We start from the raw sequence: 18,481 nt of genomic DNA on the forward strand, positions 1-18,481 counted from the left end.
CCTCTAGGGTAACACATAACAGGAATTTTGTTTTCATAGGGATCACTTAAAAAATAGGGATTGATGGTGAAAACAGGCATTAGGCTCGTAGGTACCTAATTCAAAATTACTTGAACTTAGTATTTCATTTACAATGGTTCATCATCATCATTATTTCTGCCACAGGACGTCCAACTGTGCCTTTGCCTATTCTGCCTGAAAGTGGTCCTCCCCTAATGTAATGTTTTTTCAGGCCAGCTGGTTCGTGGCACAATTCTACAATGGTTGAATTCCAGTATTTAGTTGCCAGACTGGTCTAGTCATAAGCTCCTGTCTCTTATCAGTCTATGCTTGAGTTTGGACAGAGTTTTGAGCGTCATTTCATGATTAATGTGTGACATTTGTTTATAGGTTAGGTAAACAGTATATCAACTTACCAGTAGCGAATTGACACACCACTATCTGTGTGAAAAAGAACACGCTCGCACTCCACATAGCGCCTGGACGAGGCCCTGCCCCGCTCGGGGCTTCATAATCTGGAACAAAAACAACGATCTATTAGTTCATTTGGCACCTTCGGATAGAAACAGTAGAGTAGGGGAGACCGAGGGGAGTTGTATATGTAATGTAATAGAGGTGAGTGGTAACAAAGTCAATTTCTCTGCACCTAATGACAGCCAACTGACATTTTCACGTAAAAGAGCAACGCACTCACTCGTGATGTTGCTAGCTCGATAAACTGTCATAGGTTTAGAAAAAACTATCTTTGTTACTTACAACTCGGAAACAACTTTCCTCGGCCTCCCCCACTAACTACACATTAAAGGTTCAGAGGGAAGTCAATTCATTGAACTTAGATCTCATTTTCCTTCTGATTGCTTTTATTTCGTGCGAGTCAGATTTCAGTTTTCCGGATGATTAAATAGGTCTTTATAGTAGTTGGGTCTTTATGGTCAGGCTGTAGGTAAGATCCTTGCTACACAGATGAGTATAGCAGTAAAAATGAGAGTGTACGAATACAGGCAATCTCGTTAGTTTTACTTAATAAGTTTGATTTTTACTGTCTACTTTAACCGTTTGCAATTATTTGGAACCCTTAACATAATTGTATCGTAAATAGGTTTGCTGTAATTTATAATCTCATTCAAAAGTTGCATAATATTCTCTAAGAAGGTGAATATCTATTTACTCGTGCTCCAAAGGTCTTGAAGCTGTATAAATTCCAAAACACTGACGTCAGGACATTCCATTCCCTCGCTATAAGCATTATAAAGGAGGAGCGCTTGTCGCGGATAGTTATTATGTAGCGAATATAATCTGAGCTCAGTGAAGTCACAGTTGCGTTGCCTCCAGCTAAAAGTATAATGTTGGCGCCATTGGGGGTGCGGGGGAGTCATTGTACGAGAGTCGCATGTTTTGTACTTACAAGTAATTTATAATTTATCATACATAAGAATGATTGTCTGTTCATCTAAGATAATGAATAGAAAATGGTAAACAGAGCAAGATTTAAATTGTGGTGCCTAGAAGTGTTTCTATTACGGGACTAAAGATTCAAAGCATAGTACATTAAAGTGTAGTATTTTTTTTTTAGATTCATAGAGAGAATTCAGAGACAACTTTTTACTTGCCTGAAAAGTATCAGAGTGCCGTTTACCTTGTGAAATTGTTGTTGTGATAAACAAATGATAAACTTATCGCAAAAGTTGTAATGATAATAGAAATAATATTTAACAGAAGTTTTGCAAAGATCTGCGCCGCAGGCCCATTTTTCTCACAAGTATTTTTTATTCTTAATAAACATAATAATTATTTATAGGCCTTTGAGTCAGCAGAACGAAATTGCTAATACTAATGTAGTAACGTAAGAAATTAGGGATTTTGCTTTAATGTTTAATTTCCTTACTTTGCCCAAAGATTTGTCAAAGAATTTTTACGGGCGTATAAGCACGTCCTAAACAAACTTGTTGCTTACGGAATAAGTGGGAAGTATTTTACCGTCGTTAATTTAAAATATTTTGATGTGTTTATCGTTATACTTTTTACGTTGAATAGTGCTGTTCTTTTTAAGTTTCATTTAATGGATATTTAGGTACTTTATTTTCCCAAATTTTGAGAAGATAGACGTGCATTTTGAGAAGACTAATTGAAATGTAAACAATTTGACATAAAACTTTGCATGATGATTCTGACACTTCAAAACTTTCAAAGGTTGATACTATAATGTTGTATCCCACTTGTCCAAATTGAATTCAAAAGATCTGAAAATGATACTGATATAACTATCATAGGGTAACTTATAAACTTATAAATAGGTAGTTCACAATATCTTAACAACTCTACAGATAGAATAGTAGCTCCTTTGTTACATTCATAACACCAGTAATACTTTCTTTGACAACTAGATAAGCTGAGAGCCTGTGTAATTGTGTCACGGTGGTACATTAATGTTATTCCGCGCCAAACTTCCGAGGTAGGCTCGCTTTAAGTTTATCTACTCATATTATAAGGCTGGTTGCCTGAGCAGGTTAAATATACCTACTTTCATACAGTTGATGACACAATACGTTTATCTATAACTATTTAGCTTTCCACCCGCGGCTTCGCCTGCGTGGAATTTTGTTTGTCACAGAAAAACTTTATCGCGCGCGTCCCTGTTTCAAAAACCGGGATAAAAACTATCCTATGTCCTTTCCCGGGACTCAAACTATCTCTATGCCAAATTTCATCAAAAACGGTTCAGTGGTTTAGGCATGAAAGCAAGACAGACAGAGTTACTTTCGCATTTAGAATATAAGTAAGATTAGTTAAATAAATAATAAATAAATAAATAAATAAATCTTTGGACAATTTCACACAGCGCCAGCTAGCCCCAAAGTAAGCAACTTAATGCTTGTGTTATGGGTGCTAGCTTAACGGATATACTACTTATATATATTTTATTTAAATACATAAATATTATACATAGTCACACCCAGACCCGTCACAGAAATTAAAATTCATCATTTCAATTTCTGCCCGGCCGGGAATCGAACCCGGGACCTCTCGGCATAGTAGTCCGTTCTGAACCACTACACCAAACGGCCGACGTTTAAGTGAAGATATTATAATTTATAAGCTTTCGTTATGTTTATTGCTTTATTGACAATCGTGCGCAATAAATGCCCTTACCACAAAAGACTTGAAATCAAATAAAAGTCTACAAGCATTACCATTCTCATGCCGCCAAAAGGACGGCTAAAGTGAAAAAACTTATAACGCTCGAATTTAAGTTCTCACGCGCTATAGGTCGCTCAACAAGAATTGAGGCCATCAATCTAAGCAAAGATTTGTATATGCGCTTTCTGTTGCAGATTAACAGGTGAGGTAGCTAGTGATTCGATATTTGAACTTGAATGTGTAATGTATTGTTTGTGTTCTTTACTCAAATATTACATCAATATAAGGACTTGTTCGCCTCAACTTTCGTTGAGCGACCTATCCTACCCTCCGGCGATCTCAAAGCTGTTCCCGTTCTTCTTAAAAACTCTAAACAGCTTTCATGTTTGTCGTAGCCGTGATGTTCTTATCTTGTTTGGGAGTTGGCGAGTTATTATCACAGTAGCCTGTATAAAGGCGAACTTTTATAAACGAGGTTTATAAAACATTGGCGGGAGGATAGAGTTACACCGGTGTGGTTTAGAATCTGTCTTTTTTATGGCGCGTATAAAATGTAACTGTCTCAAATATAAAGTTAAATTGTGTATTGACAACAGATTATTAGTTCATTTATTTGTTTCAATCAAAAGAAGTCCGCAGCTAGACAAAAACATCTCCACCAAAGATTTCTACACCGATCAATCCTGCCCTACCCGCATAGAGGCGCTTCCTGCGACCTTCACCCTATCGTCAGTCCACTGAAGCGAAATTCTTGCCCATACTACGACCGGTCAGAGATCGAAAGCAATAAATAATGTAACTGATACCATAGCTGATAGCAACATAATAGTATTTTACGTCAATCATAAAAATAACTTTTGTTACATTCGACAACAACATTCCTCCAATCATTAATTAGAAGATCAAACTTTATTGCAATCAATACTTATGAAACCTTATATTTGTTACAAAGGTTTCATTGATCATCGTTGTTAATTCTTCAAGGGCAGAGATACAGGAAAATGTTCTAGAAAAATATCACGAATCAATTCAATTCAGTATTGAAAATCTTAAAATACTTGGGCATGCGGAACAGTCGTTGTTACAATCTAAAAAAGTGGACAAGTACGAGTCGGACTCGCGTACCCAGGGTTCTGTACAAACTTGTAAGTACTACATAGTTTTTTCCTGAAATTAAGATTTTTCGAGCAAGAAAGGCAAAAAATTACAATAGGTGAATGGTGGCTCCACTTAAAAAGTTATTTTATTCTGTTTGGTTTTTAGTAGCTATGTTATGTTATAGCGGCAACAGAAATAAGCACATTATTTGTGAAAATTTCAACTGTCTAGCTATTATGGATCAGGAGATATTTACAGCGTGGTGAAAGTTAACGTCATATACGAGTAGTAGAGTCTTAGGCTGAGTTCCACCATCTAACTTTAACCGTAACTATAATTTTAATCGGTATTTTTTTTATGGAGTTTGATTTTTATTGTTATATAAAATGGTGCAACCCAGCTTTAGGATTTCCCGTTTTTACCCTTTGTGTACGGAACCCTAAAAACAGTTTTTCGTAAGGTCGGATGAGCTGAGGGACTTGTACCAACGTGTGCCGTCCTAAAGATTTTATGGGCAATATTTACTTTTTCGTTTTGTCGTAAATGTTGGAGTTTTTGCTTTTAGTAATTGAAATCCTTGAACGTTTGTCGAGGAAAGTGTGATACATTTTGGGAAACGTGTGTATCGTTTCAGATTTTAGGCTATTTGTATAAGTACGTAATTAATTTTGAGGTAGTAATTTCTAAGCGAGGTATCAAATGAATAATTGATTAGTGTTGTTACTTACCTACTTGATAGGCAAATCTCGATACTTTTTTAAATTATCAAAATATCTCAATAAAACTCAGCGTCGCGACAGAAAACCAGAACATCTTGATATTTCCAGGCAAATATCCTTATTTCACAAATTCTCACAAATAAACATCAAATGACGTATTTGAGATAAAATTTCCATTTTGATGACAACTTTGGCTTCAAACCACATATTATTCGATATCGATAGACGAATCACACAACGCTAGTGCTGACTTATTTATAAAGTAATACCATGTAATACTTACCTACTAAGTATATTTCATTAAATCAATATACGAGTAGGTACGTAAGGCACAACTCGGAATATTAATTTGATGCTTTGATTTTGGTTTGCTTATTGAAAACTTGTATTAAAGTTAACTTGTGTTAGAAACTACGGAATATTAATCAAATATTTTGACCTAGTGATGTATCTGTTAAAATAATTCGGTAGCTAAATTCGAGTGTTAGACTTGTGTCTCTTCTTGTATCTCAATACAAGAAAAAACTTATTTTTTTTTTAATAATTCTGCTTTTATTTAAGATATTGCAGGTTAACACTATCCTCAAGGCTTGCTTCCTTTCTAAGTATTTCCAATCAATATCAATCAGTGAATAGTAGTGTTTATCTATAACAATAGGAGAAAGACACTCTCTAATTTACCAGAGGCAAATGGAGGATTTGTCCTACACTTTACCAGAGGCAGATGTATGATTGAACTCCATTTCTCATACTTTGGGGAGGTTATGGCCACTGCCTTCTTTTTTTTAGTAAAGCTCGTAGGCTAATCTTTAATTCTTGCTTTCAAGAGGAAAGCGTATCTTCACCTTAAAGGCCGGCAACGCACCTGTAACGCCCCCGAGACTGCTGGTGTCTATGGGCGACGGTTATCACTTACCTTCAAGTGATCCGTTTGCTCGTTTGCCTCCTGTGACATAATAAAAAATCTAAATGGCCCTTATGTAGAAGACCGTATATCAGATGGACAGGACGTAAATACATTCTTGATCCTGTCCCAGCTAACGGAGACTGATACATAAACTACTTATCCAGGGTTCCCTAAAATTATTCAGCGGCAGACCACGTTTAAATGTAAAGCACAATAATATTATACGGTACCGAATACATGAATACATCGGGGACAGCTTCGGGCAATTTATCATAAGAATCTATATAACAACTGCTGGAGACATTGCGTTAAAGATTCTTGGGATATGGCTAGATATATTCGGAATATCTGAAATAGATATGAAAGTTCAAAGAAGAGGATACTATTGTAATACTTTGTCAATGTTATGATAGAAATGTGTATCTAAAAATAAAACGAAGTTCCGAAGAAATTAGAGAAAGTAAGTCTTAGCACAATAGTTACCTACTGTGTGAATCAGTATGTCATACACAGAAGGTTAAAAATATTATAGTAATAAAAAACGATCATATTTCATTTCTGGGATAAGGATCTGGAATTTGGGTTAGTGATCTGTAAACAAATGACGATACTCAAGCTAAACTTTTTCTGTCGTTGCAATAAGTACGCTGTTGATGTGCTCTTGTGTCGATGGTGCATGATCTCAGTTTTGCCTACTCAGGATCAAACTCACAAAAAAGTAATTTGTCTTTGTACGTCCTTCGATTCTCTCAACGAAGGTGTTTGCCATTCAAAAACGGCTCAAAGCTGCCCGTAATAGACGCACATGTCCCTTATTCACATCCATTCTCCCCAAAAACTGCCTGTATTTCACCTGTGACATCTACATACGGTAATTTATCACGCAATAGTCGGGTGTCAGGTGCAAACGAATGCCTTGAAAGGGCTGAAGTAGACTTGCTCCTTTTAGCATCGGTAATATGAGATCTTGCGAGGGCATCGATCTAAACTCTTGTAGCAGAGTTTTGGGCTGACACCAGTGTAGGTGTGTTGACAAGAAGAAGATCGATCTATGATATCAGGAAGAAGTGGGAATGGGTACTATGGGCAGAATAGAATGCTGGTAGATCTGACAAGGATTGGGTAAGAACAGGGATTAATCAACTGAGGCTCAGTGATAATCTACTTAGGATCACATGAAGCTAGGTGCAAAAACTCATTATTTTGGCATTTTATCGTAAAATGTCCAACAATGGACATCTCTCAGTTTGCTTGTATTATCAAAATCGTTGCAATAGTCATAGTAATTGCAATATGCACTTATGCAGTTGCATCATTGCTGTATTCCGGTTGTATCTTGCTTATTAGGTTTTGAACTCAATGTACTTTTCTAAAGTGACTCTATCGACGCAATACTGGACCACATTTGACCGTGAAGTCGTTGCATCTATACATTTTATGGCAAAAGTAGCATGTCTACATCATTTCCTGATATATCACGCAGTAGTCGAGTGTCGGGCGCAGACGAGCGCCATAACAGGCCGCGAAACGCCGATACGTTGTGAAATTTTACAATATGCGTTATGGTTGAACATCATGTAGGGTTGGTGCTATATCTTTTTATATTTTTCTTCGCTGATTTTTAGATATTGAGAAAATAATAGGAATGTATCATGAAAAAGAGATCCAACTAAAAATAAACCTGCAATGAGCAATTTCCTTTTGAAAGTGCTTTGTTCATTGTGTTTATTTATAGAAAAACAACAAAATTGAAGATAAAAGGGATAACAGCGCTTGTATCTTTCCATCGCGTAACGCCCACACAAAATGGTGACGTGAATAATTGACAACGTGTACCTGGCTTTGACAGGCTAATATCAGTTTTATTATAGCTTCCCATTAGTCATTGTCGTTGAAAGTCGATATTCTTTGTTCCCGATAATTATCAGCCATCAATACCGAAAGTATTTTTCCAAATCAGCTTTACGGAATTGTGTCTATTCTACCTCAATACGTCATTCGTCGAAACACATCAAAAGAACCGCCAGTCACCCAAATCCGCCATTAAAAAGGATCTGTTCCCCTCATCAGCATTTGTAAAGGTTTTTTTTTATCAGCAAACCGTTTTTGGGAGCCCTGCGTGAGCGTAATAACGGAATGCGAGACAGTTATTATTTGCTACGTCATGATGACAGATAAAATAATGACAACGTCACATTAGGCACGTTTTTGGTGGACGTACGCTTTTGTTGAAACTTTATTTGGTAAGTGATGGTTGGTAGATTGTGGAGTAATTCAATCAAATCGGCAGTAATAATAATGTAATTTGTGAGTGTCTATACACTATTTACAAAGACTATTTATTCATTTAACACAGGCTCAGGGCTTCGCTTACGTGGCTTTTGGTCTATCATAGAAATCCTATGATCGACCAAAAGATACCAAACAAAAAAAATGGTATTCCTAGAATGGCCCTAGGTTTGCTATATTTAGTGACCTATTTGGCATCTCTAGCTTAGCAAATTATAAAATATTTGCTATTAAAAATAAGGCCCATAATGTCAAGTAAAACGAACAAAAGGTTTATCCAACTAAAATCCCGCGTTAAAACCGCAATTAAAACTAACTATTTGCAATGTCACCGCGCCGTTTTCACTAACTCCACAATAGTGACGATACAAAAACAGTTAAGTGCTATTTGCGCCATTTTGCACTCGACTTTACACAGGTAATGGCGGGACTCTGACGCATGGAGGCGCCATTCAGCGTTCGCGACGTCATGACAGATAAGCGAATGGGGACGCTGAAGGTGGTACAAGGCATGAGCGCGAGCGGTTTACTGATATTTGGGACAACGTGCACCTACTTCAAGGCATTTTTATTGCTATGTGATGTCATTTTCACGCATGTCCATATCAAATATTAGATTTTTTCATCATCATCATCATTTCAGTCATAGGACGTCCACTGCTGAACATAGGCCTCCCCCAATGTTTTCCATGTTGATCGATTGGTAGCGGCCTGCGTCCAGCGCTTCCCTGCTGCCTTTATGATGTCGTCGTTAGATTTTTTACTTAGGGACATTATCATTTTATCATCACATACCATTTTGACATGTCAAAAGTCATAGAAAGTACAAGTCGTCGACATGATTCTTACGAAAGTAAGCCGTCGACACCAAGCCGCCGGGCTGTTGGTGGGCTTGATGTGTAGAGTCTATAAGCCTGCAACAACTGACGGTGAATTTTGGTACCACGTCTAAACCACCACTAACCCAAACGGCTCTAAAAAAAGATATGTGTCAGCCAGTTTGAAAGGTATCTACGCTACCTCTTGTCCCCTGTACCACAAAACAAGAAACATTATAAAGTAAAAGCTAGCGGTGAATGCAAATGTCTATATAGTTGTGTAATTGCCGATGCCATTGTGCGGGGGAAACTTTTTCCGACGATGGAAATGATACTTTATTACTACCTTTATCATTTGACATGCACGTTCGAGCAAATACATAAGGCATATCATTTGGGGGGTTAACGGACAATTGAACGATTCTACTTTTAGATGTGCTTCCCCTTATAAGGTTTTGAAAAAGAGTATACATTTGCAAAAGTTCGGTTTGGTTGGGACTGCATCAAATTATGTATATGATAAATGAAGATGATAGAGAAAAACGATTTTAACAAAATTTTAAATCGCTATTCTTGTAAATGGATGGAAGAGGGATTTGATAATTTAATTTTACATCAAAAACTCTTTTAACTCGTTTACCATTCCAACTAACAGTCAGCTAATTAAACAAGAGACTATAATCTGTATTATTTACGACTAGCTTTTGCCCGTGGCTTCACCCGCGTGAAATTTAGTTTGTCACAGATCGTCATAAAATATATTCTAGGTTATAAACAATAATACTGTAAAGTTTCATCAAAATCCGTTCAATGGTTTTTGCGTGAAAGAGTTAAAACATGTTGACATCCAGACATCCATACAAACTTTCGCATTTATAATATTAGTAAGATAGGTATCTATTGGTTCCGCCCAACCGATAACAAGGACAATTCAACAGCTAAAAAGGTTCTGTAGTTATCCTTAGGCGCCGAATCTCCCCCGTCACTCACTCAACGCATTAATCTAGTAGAAAGTCTCAAACTTTAGTCACAAAACTTGGATTTTTGCAACCAAAACTTGGCCTATAAAAACTCCGTATTAATGGATTTTTTAACAAAGCTATCATTACCGACCGCAAAAGTAACCATTAGCTAAAGTAAATTATGATAGTCCCATAAATATGTAAGGTTGATTCTTGAAACAATACTATGTTGTAGATAAGATAAATATTTTTAGGATTGTTTAAGACTTAGGCTGGGTTGCACCATCTTACTTTAACTTTGACAAACGTCAAAAATCTGTCAAACTCTATACAAAAAGCACCGGTAATAGTTATAGTTACGGTCAAAAATACGTAAAAGAAAACATAACATCTCACCTTATGAATAAAGCGTCTGTAGTAGCTCAATATCTATTGGTTTGTTTAATGTACGGGTAAAACGTGAATATTATTAATTACAATATTTACGAAATAATTTCGAGTTGAGAAAACGCTTGAACGTAGAAATGGAAAGTTGAGAGCTCGAGAAAAAACAAAAGAAAAACGATATTCGTCGATGAAAAAAAAAATGCAGGTTTCTTGGTGGTCAGTATCACGCGGTCAAGGAGGGCAGCGTTTATTTAATAAAACCTCTATTAATCTGCTTGGTCGCTTAAGGCCGTATACAGAAAGAAAGCAGGAAACTTATAAGCTCTTACCAGCGCTTGTCAGCGCTAGTCCGTTCGTTCACAAAGGAAGCAAGTTGAATGGCATTTTAGGCCGTATACTGAAGAAAGCTGGAAACTTATAAGCGCTTACTGGCGCTTGACAGCGCTGGTAACCCGCGCAGGAAAATATATGAACGCGCGCCGATCAAGACCGCGCCAGGGTTTGTCTCGAAACTGATTTTCAGCGAAAATTTTTAATCAATAAAATACTTAAGTAAACAATGTATGTAAATATGAAAACGTTCAATCGTTTTTATCATCCTCTTTTGCTAAAAGTAGTAAAGTAAAATACTTATCTGAAGTGTGTTACGACAGAAAGCATCAAATTCCAAGAGGTCTTCGGATTTTTCAAGTACCCTTGATAGAATATGGGCACAAGGAATGTTAAGTTAGGAATGCATACTTTGATAGCTGAGGTAGAAAGAATTTATATTTTAGTTCATATTTTTGTATAAAAACGTTAGAATATTTTGATGTTGGTTTTGGTATTGGATCAGTATTTGATGATACATAAATAAATTTAATCAAAATAACGTAATTGATTCAGAATTCTCATATTTGAAAATATCAATTCTCAGATATGAGACCCCTTGATTGAAAAATATCTTTATGCTTCTTGGACTAATTCAATTAGTTACTTCCAAATCTATACTAAGTAATGGTGTAAAGCTGAAGAGTTAGTTTGTTTGAACGCGCTAATCTCAGGAACTACTGGACCGATTTCAAAAATTCTTTCACTGTTGGATAATATGTACGCGATCTCTGAGTGCTATAGGCTATGATGTACCAAGGGCGAACCCGAGGCGGACCGCTAGTCGTCAATAAAGTTAAGCTCTTAAGTCGTATCATTGTCGTATTTTTTGAGAACCACTGGCTGACCCTAGGAAAGGCTTTTCTGCTGATTACACACGTTCGACCCGTTTCTTGTGCCCGGTACGCACTAATGGTGACCAGGTCTAGTTAATTGTTCGCTGAAAGGTATTTTGGATGGCCTTTATTGTAGGCCCGACCCTCCGTAATGAGAGATTGAATAATGGGCCGTGATGGACGGATGAAATAACTTCAAAAGGTTCCGAAAGGTTTAGTTTGGGTTAAGACTTGTTTATATTTAGAGATTCCCTTTTTTGGAACAGTTTTCGTAGTGGTCTTTGTTTGTAATTAAAATTGAATGTTTGGAGGTGTGGAATGGCTTTATCAACCTTATTCGAACAGTTTTTGAAGTACAGTTTTGAGTGTAACAGTGTTCTGGCCTTTTTTTAGTAGTATCAACATAAAAAGTGTCAAATTAGTTTAAATTGTACCCACATAACTTTTAGTAGGTAGGTACTTCTCATTTCTAATATCTAATCAGCAAAAACATACGAGTAAATGCCCTAAAACAAAGTTACTTAGAATCTCCAGAAGTTTCTATTTCGCTCCTGTTTAGTATTCTTTTTCAAATAATTATGACCTTAACAAACTGTTTGATATTAAAACTTTCAAACAAAACAACAAAATGCAAGAAATAACTCGTCGTTCGTCGTCGTTTCAGCCAAATGACGTCCACTGCTGGACAAAGGCCTCCCCCAAGGTTTTCCACAATGAACGGTCCTTGCTTAAGTGAAGAAATAACTTAACATGAATATTACATCGTATTTATTTAGCATACAACCTGACAAAATAAGAAAGAAAAAAGAAATTCTATCGACACCTAGGATGCTCGCCGAGATTGACTTTTATCTAGGCATTTTATCGATTGTGCACGATAAGTCCATGAATTTGTCGTCTGAAATTGTCGATAAGATTGATGCGCATATGAGCCAGGCTGATTTTCAACTTAAACTCACACCCGTATTTACAAACGATGCTTGCTTAAGTGAAGCAGCAAATCGAACGCATAGTTGAATAGAGCTCTGTGATTGGTTCGTGTATCACCCTTTGCGTTCACGCGCACTGTGAGACCTCATAGTAATGTTTGTGAATACGGGCATTAAATTTGGTGATTAAAATCGGTAACATAATACCAAAGGTAATTTATACCCTAACTAGATCATTAGATAGACTCAAACGTCTTATTGTAGAACCTGTTCGTTTAAGGTAATTAATTGCAAATCTGCGAGGAGCACAGCGATGAATGATTAATGGGCTCAGAGGGACCCAGTGCCTTTGGCCAGAGCTCGGGGAGGACCGCCAGGTAGCTAATGGAGTTATCGAGTAATTTTCGGCTTCATTGCTAGTTGCTAGAGTTGGAAAAGCTAGAACTTTACTATAGGCAGGCCTGTTCATCTCCGAGAGTTTGCATTGAAAACAAAACACGCGCGATTATCCCTCCTGCGGTACCTAATCGACAGGACAATCACGAGCGAGTATTGACGCACGCACGTGTATTCTTCACCCATTTGCACTGTAAAGACAGTAAACTATATGTAAAAACGGTGGTGTAATTAATACTATGCAGTATTTTTTAATTGCCTGAATAATAATACAACACAAAATATAATTCATGCTTATTCATGTATTTCCTCCGCCATTTTCCGCAGTTTGGCACCTTACGTCACACATCATTTTACCGAAGTCAGCCCTATGGCTTCGGCGCAGTACCGATCACTGACGTTTGTCAACAAAATGGTGCTCGACTCTTGAGACAAGCTAAATTACACCATATTGTTAACGACATTGAGCATACATTTTTTTTAATACCATTGCAAAGAAAATCTTCTGTACGTAGTACCAGGCTTGTTCATCTCCGCGAGTTTACATCGAAAACAAAACACGCACGATGGCCCACCTACAGGATACTATTCGACAAGGCCTCACATACGAGCGAACATTGACTCACGCACGCGTATTCTTGTGTATGACGGAAGAAAATAAAGAAAATGGTGTACTAAATACTGTGCAGTATTTAACTGCCTAAATAATAATAAAAACACAGAATGTACTTTTTTAAGTTGCCTCAAGACACTACGAAGTAAATAAGTAGTTAATATTATCATGATAATTCATGCTAAATCATGTATTTCCTCCGCCATTTTCCGCAGTTTGGCACCTCACGTCACATCATTTTACCGAAGTCAGCCCTATGGCTTCGGCGCAGTACCGATCACTGACGTTTGTCAACAAAATGGTGCTCGACTCTTGAGACAAGCTAAATTACACCATATTTTTAACGACATTGAGCATACATTGTTTTAAATACCTTCGCAAAGAAAATGTTCTGTACGTAGTACTTACTTATTATTATTCTGTGCTATATGACAGTGCTGGCCAAGAGGTCGACTGCGGTCTACCGGTCGACCGCGAAGACTGTTTTGGTAGCCCGCCAAAGTTAAATAAACTGAACAGAATGATTGAAAATGAAAAATGTTTTATTTCACTCTTCTAAACTGCATCTTGCAGTCTACCGCAAGAAATATCTTCGAGCATGGTAGACCTCACAGGTCAATAGTATGGCCAGCCCTGCTATAGGAGGTTAACTATGCATTTTTTTATTTTTATTTTTATCAACTACGAGGAAGCTCTTGGCCTGTATCTCACCTGATGGTAAGTGACGATCAGGCCGAAGGTGGAAGCGAGCTTCACCCGGAATCCTCAACCACGGAGGAACTGGCTATCTTACCTCTAACTGCCGGAACACAATAATGCTGTTAACATGTGATTGCATATAGTGGAATAATCAATTTTTAATCCCAAACAAAGTGTAATTAGGTAAGATATTAATTATAACAGATTGCAATATCATAAGTTAACATAGTTGATAGGTGACGTCAAAGCCATGTCAGCGCCACGCAGTTGAGATGACAGGGTTATTATGTTTTACCTTCGTATCTATTTCTAGACAATGTATTAATTTTGCTAAGTCCACTACATTAAACTTTTGTTTTGCACGTCTAAGATACATATGCCCGTTTTCACCATCAATCCCTAATTTTTAAGTGACCCCTATGGTAGTAACACATAACAGTAATTTTGTTTTCATTAACTAATGCCAGTTTTCACCATCAATTAATGATTAATGGTGAAAACTGGCATTCGTTAATGCAGATTTAGTGTCTATAACCTTCTACGATGAACTTGTAAATTCCAGTTTCTAAGCGAGTGCCTTAATAAGATTTTAAGCTCTTCTATTTTGGCTACAATTTGGATCTACATCAGACTGCAAATTAGGCGAGCAGTCTAGAAAACTGCACAATCAGGGTTGCCAATTGGGCTGTGAAATTTCGTGCCTACAACCCGTTTAGCTTACAGCGCGTTTATGAATACGCGGAGCTTAGCGCGGAGCGGAGATTAGCGGAGCGGGCAAAAGACAAATGCTGCTGGCTATGTGCTATTCGTCCTTTCGTTTTAGTCAAATGAAGCCCACTGCTGGACAAATGTCTCCCATAACGACTGGTTCTGCGCTCCTCATATCCAGGTGCTTCCCGCGACCTGCTACATAATGCTTTTACTACTTTGACATTTTCTACTTTGCTACTTGATTCTCAGACACTTTCACATAAATAAGTTTGAGAATGGATGGATTTTTGTAACTCTTTTACTTCTACGCAGAAATTACTGAATCGATGTTGATGAAACTATCATAATTCATAATGCTATTGAGTTAATTGGCCATTACATCAATAGCATTATTTTCATGTAGTAAATGACATAATATTTGTAATTTATTCTTGTAGAAATTATTTAAATATTTGTACGCTGACTAATTATACAGCAAATTTTGGCGATCTACTTATACTAGTTTTAAGACCACTATGTTTACCCAAAATTGTGCAAATAAATATTTGAATTTGAATTATATATTATGGTTTTTTTTTTATGTGACAGGAGGCAAACGAGCAGACGGATCACCTGATGGTAAGTGATGATAAGTGATGGTGTCAAGTAAGTCGGGTTTTCTGTGACAACCTGAATTTCACGCAACGGAAGTCGCGGGCAAAAGTTAGCACAAATTAATACTAATGATAAAGTGAATAACATTTTTACGCGATGCATAAAATATAATTTTCATAGAAGTGACGTCATAAAGTCGTTGGTATATAGGTTTCTTCCTAAGCCATAACATGGACGAAAAATGAGCACGAAAATCTATTTCACGGCCCACATCACGCCCGCTCCAGCGGCGTGTGAACTCGGCCTTATTCTGCTGTTGACTTATTATTTATTGCCTTTTGTTTTTAACTTGGCTGCCGATCAAATTATAAAAAGGCTTTTCCTTAAATAATGCGTATTTTGAGCACGAATTCATGAAAACATCCGCAAGTAACTCTAGGGTCTGTGTGTGTGGAATGAATTGCATACGCACAGCGTTGACTAGAGCTTTGTTCATGTGTCACCCGGTGCGTCCACGCGCACTGTGAGACCTCATAGTAATATTTGTAAATACGGGCGTTAGTATAGTGGACGAACTATCCAAAAGCAATGTGACATCTTCAGTAGTCATAATAAATGCTATTTTTCAACAAATGTGTTTAGTCTGGACTGTAACATGATAGAATCACAGAGGCAAATGTCATTTAATCTTCTCAAATGCTCACTTAAAATGTAAATGGGCCGGTCACGTTAGTCGCATACCTCAAGACCCCTGCAGGGTCCTGGAACGAAAAAGGTGAAGAAAATTACGCCTTTCGTCAGAGAAAGTACCACCATTATTTGACGTTATGACACGCGGTATAATTGACATGACTGTGCCAACAATTCTTACGCAGAGCATGTCAGAGAAAGAGTGTACCGAAAAATGTTTTAGTTTTGTCTTTCGCCCGTATTCACAAACATTACTATGAGGTCTCACAGAGCACATGGATGCACAGAGTGACACACAAACCAATCATAGAGCTTTATTTAACGCTGTGCGTTCGATTTGTTGCTTTACTTAAGCAAGCATCGTTTGTGAATACAAGCACAGAATACAAGCTTATATCTCTTTCCTAACAATAATGAATTCGATTTGATCATTATACTTACTTATGTGTTTGGATTAAAAAATAACATAAGGAATCCATAAGAAGTATGATTAAATTATTTCATTACTTTTAAATGAAACGACGCGTATCTACATCTATCTATATAAATAAAAATGAATTGATGTTCGTTAGTCTGATTAAAACTCTAGAACGGCTGGGCCGATTGAGCTGATTTTGGTTTTAAAATGTTTGTCGTAGTCCAGGGTAGGTCTAAACGGTGAGCAAATACGCGCGCGATATTGTTTTTCTGTGACAGACAAAATTCCACGCGGGCGAAGCCGCGGGCGGAAAGCTAGTCTTTTATAATTATGAACTTTAATTTGACTTCAGTCTGAATATGATAAATGAGAATGCAATAAATGATTTGAATGATTTGATTTGAATATTGTCCTTGCCAAGTTGAATAATAGCAAACGTGGAGTTAGTTTATTTTACCGGAGTAACTTTAAGGGTAGATTGCACCATCTTACTTTAACTTTGACAAACGTCAAAAATCTGTCTAACTCCATACAAAAAACATCGGCTATCGTCATAGTTACCGTCAAAAGTAGGTGGTGCAACTCAGCCTAAGAGCTTTTTTATTGTCTGAATTAATTACTTTGGTCAACGTTGGAACGAAATACTCGTAAGTAAGGTTTTCTGTAATTGCGTAAGCGCTTTAATCTTTTTTACAGAGTGGTTAATTTAATGTATAGTTGTTTGTCTCTGTGTTATCTTTGTGGAATACACTCCACATGACTTTACTTATTTAGGTAAATTTCATAATTATTCAAAACTAGCTTTTGCCCGCGGCTTCACCCGCGTGAAATTTAGTTTGTCACAGATCGTCATAAATTACGTATAGCCTTTATGTTATTCTGGGTTATAAACAATAATACTGTAAAGTTTCATCAAAATCCGTTTAGTAATTTTTGCGTGAAAGAGTAACAAACATTCATACAAACTTTCGCCTTTATAATATTAGTAGGATAAATAATAACTCTCCTGGCGCACGCAAAAATGGTCGGGTAAAAAAGTGCTCTGTACTAAGCTGCAGTAGTATTTCGTAGCAGCGATCGCCGCCTACGCGCTACGAAATTAGATGCTACGCGAACTTGCTACGGAATTCTTGTCTACGTGCTACAAACACAAGATGCTACGAAAATGCTACAGAACTGATCAATCAGAGGTGGAATTGTGTAAACTGTAAAGCAATCGTTCGTATCATTTGACAGTTCATAACGTACGACAAAGTCAGTTAAACAAAGCGTTTGAAAGAATAATCGTACGTTATGAACTGTCAAAACATAACGATTGCTTTACACAATTCCACCTCTGATCATACTATAATTAATTATTTTTATTACGTTTCAATGCAATTTTAGATCCTATATGAAAGATTTTCGCTTAAAATTTTCTATATTATTTTATATCTCTGTCCTTTTTATTCTTGCCGGAAAAGGCGCGAAAAAACTAGTGTAGATATCATATTATGATATTAAGTTTACCAATAAAGCGTTGATGGTGGTGCTAATGATGATTGCTTACCATCACTTCACTCATAATCTTATTTATCCCCTCTTATGTAAGAAAATGTAATAACATTCTTGTTTGCTTTTAGTACTGTACTAATGAATAAAGTTTTAATCTATCATAAATCTAGAATTTATACATCTCACATTCCATTGTGGACAGGATAGGTACTTAGAGAGAGCAAATTATATTCGACGCTATCTGACATTAACGAATATACGTCTTAACTCAAGACATAGGCATCATATCCAGATAATAAATGTCATATTATAATGCAATTGGCGGACTTGTTCAACTGAATTTATGGAATAGTCGACACGACGATAATGCGCGTATAAAATTTAACGTCTACCACGAAATGTGCGCGTTCACAC

The 18,481-nt window shown here is 36.9% G+C and overlaps 1 protein-coding gene across 1 annotated transcript in view; it reads right to left on the reverse strand.

The window, feature by feature from the left end:
• LOC135079242 (uncharacterized) overlaps positions 1-18,481 on the reverse strand; it is a 179,112-nt gene that overhangs the window by 28,396 nt on the left and 132,235 nt on the right. Inside the window, exon 2 of the mRNA XM_063973836.1 lies at positions 417-515. Coding sequence (XP_063829906.1) covers positions 417-474 — 58 coding nt within the window. The 5' untranslated portion in view covers positions 475-515. The remainder of the gene's footprint in view (positions 1-416; positions 516-18,481) is intronic.

This window comes from Ostrinia nubilalis, chromosome 16, assembly GCF_963855985.1.
Source record: "Ostrinia nubilalis chromosome 16, ilOstNubi1.1, whole genome shotgun sequence".
Taxonomy (NCBI): Eukaryota; Metazoa; Arthropoda; class Insecta; order Lepidoptera; family Crambidae; genus Ostrinia; species Ostrinia nubilalis.